General features: G+C 33.3%; 1 protein-coding gene across 1 annotated transcript in view; it reads left to right on the top strand.

Moving 5' to 3' along the window:
• The first annotated feature begins 580 nt into the window (after positions 1-580).
• LOC125037857 (protein argonaute-3-like) overlaps positions 581-10,000 on the top strand; it is a 32,336-nt gene continuing 22,916 nt past the window's right edge. Inside the window, exons 1-6 of the mRNA XM_047631099.1 lie at positions 581-738; positions 3,347-3,533; positions 5,056-5,185; positions 5,982-6,128; positions 7,485-7,674; positions 9,499-9,638. Of these exons, the coding sequence (XP_047487055.1) occupies positions 708-738; positions 3,347-3,533; positions 5,056-5,185; positions 5,982-6,128; positions 7,485-7,674; positions 9,499-9,638 (825 nt within the window). The 5' untranslated portion in view covers positions 581-707. The remainder of the gene's footprint in view (positions 739-3,346; positions 3,534-5,055; positions 5,186-5,981; positions 6,129-7,484; positions 7,675-9,498; positions 9,639-10,000) is intronic.

The following is a 10,000-nucleotide window of genomic DNA, read 5'->3' as shown; positions in this document are numbered from 1 at the left end:
ACTATGAATGGCTGTAATTACTTTTTGTTGTTGATAATCGTATTGATAATTTTAATGTTGTTATAGCAATGTATAATCGCTGTCATTAACGTTGGTATTACTATAAGTTTATGACCCCTAAGTTATCCAAGCAAGTGGCACAGTACTCTACGTAATGTCAACCGTTAATGTGATATTGCTAATAATGATGATAAAATAAATCATATAAAGATCATCATCATTCTTAATACCATCATCACTAACGCCCCCTAATCATTATTCCCCAGTGACAGTTCCCGTATTAATACGATACGGTTAAGAATGATGATAAAAAAATAAATCGTGTAATGATCATCATCATCATTAATACCATCATCGTTAACACCCCTTCAGTCATTATTCCCCATTCACATTAACATGAAAAAAATACAGTTCCCGCGTTAATATGATACGGTTAAGAATGATAATAAAATAAATCGTATAATGATCATCATCATTATTAATACCATCATCGCTACCACCCCTACAATCATTATTTCCCATTAACAAAGTTTACTGCGTACAACAATTCCCTCGTCTGCAGCCACGACGTTCCCAGGCAGGCGATCGTGTACAGAACACGTACGGCGAAGGAGGACCTGACGGGACGATGACTCACAGCGGCATTAGAGCACGGATGCAGGCATAGATGACAGTCATTGACAAGCACAAGGGAGACAACAGACAAGATGCCGTGGCTTACAGAAATCCTTCCGGAAAGTAAGATTTGCGTTAACTTTGATTGCCTGCTTATAATTCTGAATGTCGTGATTAGTGTGATAAGTTAGGGTAGGGTAAGGTAGGTAGAGTACTTTGCTCTCGGATAATAAAACCACAAATGTGCAAAACGAATAAGCCCAGAGAATTCATAGCCAGGATATCCTTTTAAGGAGAATACTGGGGAAAAAATACTTTGCTGTTTTATGATAAAGTTGCTCATCGTCTGTTGGTGCTGCTGGTTGGAGGCCCTATACCTATTTGGTTTGTTATTGCTCCATCCAACTGTACATAAGTAGGGAATTCTTTGTAGTCTCGTGTAGGGCTGGGAGGCCCCAGATGGTCTCAGGGAGCCCATCCCCCTATAATATATATATTGTTTTATGATGTATAACCATAGTGAAATCACAGTGCTTGGGAGCACCAGATATTGAGTCTGTCCTGTATCTAAGTGTATGTGTTAGATTCTTTGTTGTCCTGGGTGGAGGTTGAGGGGTAGCAGCTCCCCATTGGGAAGGTTGTAGGGGCATTTCCCCATGCAGTTGAGTATATGCTGTTTGAGTCTGCAATTTACTGCAATTTTTCTGATGTCTCTCATGCCCACCCCTGTGATCGGAGCCAAGACTGTGGATATTTGGGGGTGCATACAGTATAAATTATATATATATATATATATATATATATATATATATATATTATATATATATATATATATGTGGGCTTTAAAGGACAAGAGGAATCCATTGATACTACTACTATTGTGATCAGTCATGCATATGTCTTCTCAATAACAAGGAAAAAGAGTTGTTTTTATTGAATTCCAAGGTACCAACTTATATCTTACCTATTAACCCTTTTCCATGATTTTTGGAAATATTTTATTTTGATTTATCTTGCCATTAGTATTGTTAATAACACTAAAACTGACAACATTAATGATTATAACAACAACAACAACATGGTTATTACTAATTAGTGATTTTAATTGACATATTAGCTGCAATACTGCAACTACCTGGAAAATGTTAAATATAGATCATACATCCATAATATCCAACTTGAGACAAAATATTCTGGTAGAAAGGTAATTTAAGACAAGGTCATGATTTTCCTGGCATAAGTGTAAAACTTAGTTGTATACTATGTCATTTACATAATGTAACTAAAAACATTCCAGAAATCATACATATTGTGGGTTGCACTGTGGACCCTATAATATATCAGCTATCATCAACAAGGACAGATGTTGTGGTGTAAAATGTTCAATGTAAAATGTGGTGTAAAATGTTTGCAATGACAGGTCGAATCTTCCATAGTTGAATCTTAGCATTGGTTTTTAATTGTTTTAACTTTCCCGTTCATATGAAATACAAATCTTGGCATGGGTTTTTATATTTCCATTTTCTTTTACTTTTTAAAATGCTTTGTTGTGAGTGAAGTTATCCATATCCCTCCACCCAAAACCATTGATTCCTCATAGTAGGCTTGTTGGCTTGAATTTGGAACTTCATCTCAGATGGGTTTGGTCCTGTTGTAAATTTTTGCGCAATTATCGTTTGGTCTAGAACAAAAATTTGACAACTATGCCACTTATAATTTTACAGCGGTTAAACTTGATTATTTGATTAATTTATTATAAACTTTAGATGTTCAGTGATAAAATTTTCTTTGGGTTATATTTTTTATTTACATTTAAGGGCATGGAAAAAGTATTATATAAGCAGAGCTAAATCAGTGATTGGTTAATAATTAATACTTAGTGCTTGATCTAAATATAGTTCTCTCTCCCTCCTATCCTCTTTTTATCTTGAGGTACTGTTAGATGCAAAATGCAGTATGATTTTGTATCCAGATCTCCACTTACCTATTTACCTCACAATACAGTGCTATGTGTACCCTAAGACATATCTTTATGTTACACATTTATTTTATGTCCAAATTAATACAAATTTTGGTTCTCTTCTATTTCCATATTGCATTCACACTTTTTTCGGGTGTTTAAAAGTGTAGCATAAGTCCCTAAATTTTGTTTTAATATCCTTAAGGGGAATAACCATACCATATTTAGAGTTGCAAAGTAGGTATTCAATTTCTTTACTATATGCAGCCATTACATATATTTACCATTCATATATCCCCTTGGTGACGGGTGAAGAAAACTAAAAAAAAGCTCTACGCTCTGGCGATCAATGGCAACGCGCTGACTTGGAGCGCGGGAGTTTGGTACATCAAGCCAAATCACCGCCTCTTAGTGCTTTGGTGGGCCGCTGCGGCGTACAGCCCAAGCCACATTTCGAGCGGTTTGTTTTTACGTATATAGACGTGACCCGTCGTGAAGGGGATATAGTGGTTGATAGTTCAAGCATAGCTCCACAGTAAACATTTTTGGCAAAGTAATTACTTTTCTACAGACCAACATTTATATATTTAAGATAACATTGTTCCATTCTCAAAATGCCATCCAATTGAAGTACTGTTAGTACATAAGGCTCATATGATACTTCTGAATATTGACCAGCTACTCACATGGATGGTAGAGAGATGATGATGATGATGATAAGGATTATTTTTAGAAGTAATGTTCACTAATTGTCTTGTGTATGACTTGCAGATCCCAAACCACCAACCAGAAGCAAAGATAAGCAAACACTGGCTGGTACAGCTGGGAGAGAGATCAGGTTAAAGGCCAATTACTATCCCATAACAGTCAAATCATGGAACAAAACTTTGTTCCATTACGATGTAGTCATTGAAGAACCGAATCGTGGGGAATTGGATATTCCAAAGAAAAAGAAGTTGTGAGTATATGCTAATTTGGTTTCTAGACTTTAAATTGTTAAGTGCAGGTGCTGTTTTTCCAGTCGTTTACCCGATTTTTGCCTTGCTGTTTGTCAGTTGCTGTAATACCAATATCCACTGTTTATATATTCAAAGAAATTTGTTTATAATATCAGAACAGACCCATAATTCTTAAAGCATAATGACAAGTCACACTTGATTACCATTAACATAGATATTATCAGCTAGTAACATCAGTTACAAATATAAACTTGTTTTGAAAGTAAAAGAAGAGGAAGAAAAAATGTGTATATATATATATATATATAAAAGATATAAATATATATGTATATATATATATATTGTACATTATTATTTGTAATATATATGTGTGTGTGTGTGTGTGTGTGTGTGTGTGTGTGTGTGTGTGTGTGTGTGTGTGTGTGTGTGTGTGTGTGTGTGTGTGTGTGTACGTACGTACAATAATATGATCAGAATAACAGAACTTTATTTACCCAAATAAATGAAAAAATAAATATGTGTGTGTTTGTATGTATAGAAATATATATAGAAAAATATATATAGATATATATATATAAATAAGTAATATATATATATATATTTTTATATATATAAATACGTAATATATATATATATATATATATATATATATATATATATATTTAATACTTATTTATATATATATATTTTTCTATATATATTTATATATATACAAACACACACATATTTATTCATTTATTTATTTGGGTAAATAAAGTTTGGTTATTCTCATCATATTATTGTGCCTATGTATCCCATAGTGTATAATCTTTTTTTTTTTTTACAAGATAATATCTAAAGAATTAAAGGTTGATGAAAGGTCAGTGGCTAACATTTTTATTTACATAGATATTTTAACGTAGTCATCCTGCAATATCCAGAATCTTTGAATATTTGTTAGATGCACATTTATATATATATATATATATATATATATATATATATATATATATATATATATATATATATATTTCAGTCCTTGTACAAAGTCACTGTAATCCAAGGGGTTGCTTTGGACAATACAGAATAGTTCATAGCACTGATGCTAAACAGCTAATTATTTTATTTAGTGAAGGTTATACCATGTCCCCCACGTCCCCTCAGTAAAGTATTGAATAAAGTGTAATAGTCAACTCTTCATGAACACATACAGCTGAAGTGAATATAGAAATGTTTGTTAAATAATTAAACAATCACACAATTTATTATATTTCTTTTCATATAGGCATAGGATGTGACCTTGAACATCATAACTACTGAACACTGATAAGCTTGATTAAATTGATAATGTATTGATTATTTTAGGTTCACTTTCTAATTAAAGCAATGATGTAGATAAATGTGCAGATAAAGCATGATGATGAGCACAATTTCATCAGTTATATTTTCATTATTTGACTAACTTTGAATGTTGTAAATAGATATCAGTAACTTATGATGAAAATTCAGTAATTCTTAAATTTTTTACCCTCATTTCACTAGCATGATTTTTGATGGGCTGAAGCTGAAATATCCACAATTCTTCAAGGAATACAATTTAGCATACGATGGAATGAAGTCTGCAGTTAGCATTGGAAGAATTAAAGAGTTTAGTGATGGTCGTCCACATCAGGTAAATTAGCAATCAAATGTTGCTAGTTTTGAGTTTCATCTCGTGTGTTGTGGGAATTTACTATGGTTTTTGTTAGACGTGTGCATTTACTCAGTTGATCCCACCCATGGTGCTCATTTATCAATATTTTTCTCATGTTTTATCTTATTGTTGATGATGTTATTATTATTATTGTTGTTATTATTATTATTATTATTATTATTATTATTATTATTATTATTGTTGTTATTGTTATTGTTACTGTTACTGTTACTGTTACTGTTACTGTTATTGTTATTGTTATTGTTATTGTTATTATTATTATTATTATTATTATTATTATTATTATTATTATTATTATTATCATTATCATTATCATTATTATTATTATTATTATTATTATTATTATTATTATTATTATTATTATTATTATTATTATTATTATTATTGTTGTTATTGTTACTGTTACTGTTACTGTTACTGTTACTGTTACTGTTATTGTTATTGTTATTGTTATTGTTATTATTATTATTATTATTATTATTATTATTATTATTATTATTATTATCATTATCATTATCATTATTATTATTATTATTATTATTATTATTATTATTATTATTATTATTATTATTATTATTATTATTATTATTATTGTTACTATTACTATTGTATTTTAGCTTTTAGAAATATACTAAACAACTAAGGTGATTGACATTGTAATTTTAAAATGTTTGTGAAAGTTCAAGTGTTTCAATTCTTTCATTTTGCCGAGAGGAAAATCCGTTTTGTAAAGCCATTTTATAAACCATTTCAGGTCCACATTTCTGGTGACAGTGGCAAGAAGAGTAGATACATTTTGAAGCTGAAAATTGTGAATGATCATAGTCTCAAGAACCTGCAGGTAGCACTCAACAAATGCAGCCAGGCGGAATGTGTAGAATTGCCCTCCATAATATTCCAGGTGAGAAGCCTTAAACTTGCCAGACCAGAGTAGGATTTTTTTTTTTTTTTTTTTGTAGTTTCTTGTGTAGGTTATCTGCTTTGTTCCTGAAACTTGTCATGTATTATTTTTAAGGATTTCTTCTTTTATTATTTTGAATATCCTCACCAGGCTCTTCTTGGTCTACAAAAATTCTTGTCCAAAACTGTTGGATTTGAGTAGGGGGAACATCTTGTCATGGAAAAATTTAGCTGAGGGTCAGGGTAACAAAAGAATCTCTCTGTGGGATATTTTTGCACCCATGGTGCGTCTCACCATGGGTGCTTAACGTTTGTGGAGGGAGGGGCTCTTGCCTAATTTCCACCTGTGAGAGGGGGGTGGGTAACCATTCATGAACCATGCCTGGAACCTGTTCCTGCCTATTGTTACCGGTGGTGCAGGGGATATTGAATAATATGAAAATATAAAAGTAACACATATAACATTTTGTTACTGTTATTGCCCAAGGTGCAAATTACCTAATACCATCAGCGCAACAAAAAGAAAAAGTTCATAAAGAAGGTCAAGGTCACATATAGGTCAGGGCCACACAAAAGCAGATTAGAAAAAGGCAGAAGGATTGTTAATAAGGTTAAGGTTACAATAAGGTCACATATCCAGGGAAGGTCATATTATAGTTAAGGTAGCAAAAAAGGGGACAAAAAAAAAAAAAAAAAAGCTTCAGAAAACATCTGGATTCCAAAAACATCAGTTGCAAAAAAGGTGGAATGGTTGTTACAAAACATGGGCATAAGATGAAACTTCCAAGAACGGCTTTAACAAAGTCAGAATCATGAAATGGTCCCAAAAAGGTCAAGGTCATAAAAATGCTAAATAAAAAGTAAGTAAAACCTATTCAGGGTCACAACCACATCTCCACAAAAAAAAAAATACAAAAGCATGAACAAATGGTTATAGTGTTTCTTGATGTTTCCTGGGAGTCAAGCCTTATATGATTTAATAATGTATGAAAAAGGCCACAGTTCCAAGACTAGCTCTGGTTAGTATATATTAAAAAGGCAGTAAGATATAACTTGAACATAAATTTTGTATTATTAATCCAGTAGGATAATTTAGAATTTTACAAATAAAAAGTAATTACTATTTTAGTTGGATAATTGTGAAATAAATAAACCAAACTTAGTGTAAAATGTGTATATGTGCACATATTGCTTTCATTTTTACCAGAGAGGAATTAGCATACAAAGTTTTAACCTGACTGCATATGTAAAGAAAATCCCTTTATTATTCCAATTTGAACTTTAAATTGTAAAACTAAAAAAACAGGTACAAATGCAATAGTCATCCTAGGAAATTGACATGTTTTGTCTATTTCAGATGATGGGAATAATGTTCAGACATGGCCCAAGTACTAGTTTTTCATGTGTTGGGCAAAATAGTTTTTTCCCCCTAAATGGTGAACTGGGATCCTCAGAAGACATTGGAGGTGGAAAGGAGATTAAACCAGGCTTCTTTGGTTCAATAAGACCTGGGTGGAAACCTTTTCCACTTCTTCTGAACATTGATGGTATGATAATTGATATAATTTTTCTTCACATTTTTAAGAATCATTAAAGTGTTGATATGATTATTTTTATGATTTGCTGTTAGCAAGCCATGTACTTGGGTAATACGTTACACACATATGCATATGTATGCTTGCATGAGCACGAACGCACACAGACACGCGCACAGACACGCGCACAGACACGCGCACAGACACGCGCACAGACACGCGCACAGACACGCGCACAGACTGCACACACACACACAGACACGCACACACACAGACACACACAAAAACACACACAGACACACACAAAGACACACACACTTACAAAGACACACACACACACAAAGACACACACACACAAAGACACACACAAAGACACACACACAGACACACAAAGACACGCACACACACATACACACACATACACACATACATAAATACACACACATACACACACATACACACACAGACACACACAGACACACACAGACATACACACAAACATACACACAGACATACACAGACATACACACATACAGGCACACATACTGACACAGAGACACACACACACACACACACACACACACACACACACACACACACACACACACACACACACACACACACACACACACACACACACACACACAGAGACACACACAGACATAGACAGACATAGTTCACACACACACAAATCCACACACATACACACAAATTCACACACAGACACAAATCCACACACATACACACACACACACACACATACACACATACATAAATACACACACATACACACACATACACACACATACACACACAGACATACACACAAACATACACACAGACATACACACAGACATACACACATACAGGCACACATACCGACACAGAGACACACACACACACACACACACACACACACACACACACACACACACACACACACACACACACACACACACACACACACACAGAAACACACACAGACATAGACAGACATAGTTCACACACACACAAATCCACACACATACACACAAATTCACACACAGACACAAATTCACACACAGACACACAAATACACACACTGTCACACAAATACACACACACAGACACACAAATACACACACAGACACACAAATACACACAAATACTCACACACAGACACACAAATACACACACAGACACAAATACACACACAGAAACACAAATATACACACACAGAAACACAAATACACACACAGACACACAAATACACACACAGACACACAAATACACACACACAGACACACAAATACACACACACAGACACACAAATACACACACACAGACACACAAATACACACAAATACACACAAATACACACACACACACACACACACACACACACACACACACACACACACACAAACACACAAACACAAACACAAACACAAACACAAACACAAACACAAACACACACACACACACACACACACACACACACACACACACACACACACACACACACACACACACACACGCACAAATACACACACACACACACAGACACAAAGACACACACAGACACACACAGACACACAAATACACACAAATACACACACAGACACACAAATACAGACTGAGACTCACAAATACACACACAGAAACACAAATACACACACATAAACACAGACATATACACACACACACACATATACATACACATACACAAACACAAACACACACACAAGGTATATACGATTGGAGTAATTTAACCAATTGAAACTATAATTGTAATTATTATTTTTATTATTTATTTTTAATATGTATTTTTAATGTTCTTTCTTTCTTTTTTTATAGTTACTCATGCTGCTTTTTACAAAGAACAAAGTGTCATTGATTACATAAGAGAAACACTTGATCCCGCGGGATCAAACTTTCCTAATTATTTAAATGATAGAGAAAGACTGAAATTGGAAAAAAATCTGAAAGGATTAAAAGTAAGTAAAAACTACCTCTTCATTTCTTATGTAAGAATCTTTCATCTTCTGTTAGATTTACTTTGCTACCATGTGATTCCCTTTTTTTCATAAATAGTATGATGTATGATAATGTTTTTTAACAGATTTGCCTCATTTTAAGAAACAAGTGAACTGTGTGGGCCTTTATTTGCTAGATTGTGTACCTACTTAACTCTTCATTGCCCATTTTATGATTAAAGTAGCTAGAAGGGAATATTATCTAAATGTATCAATCTCTTCATCTTTATATTCTATGAAAAGTCCGGTAACAAGATATAAAAAAAAAATAACTCAAAGACCTCAAATTTTTGCAAAAATCGTATAAGCAAATGACTTTCCTT

Source organism: Penaeus chinensis, chromosome 24 (genome assembly GCF_019202785.1).
Source record: "Penaeus chinensis breed Huanghai No. 1 chromosome 24, ASM1920278v2, whole genome shotgun sequence".
NCBI classification, from domain to species: Eukaryota; Metazoa; Arthropoda; class Malacostraca; order Decapoda; family Penaeidae; genus Penaeus; species Penaeus chinensis.
The sequence above is the reverse complement of the archived record's forward strand: the minus strand, read 5'-3'. Positions and strand labels throughout refer to the sequence as shown.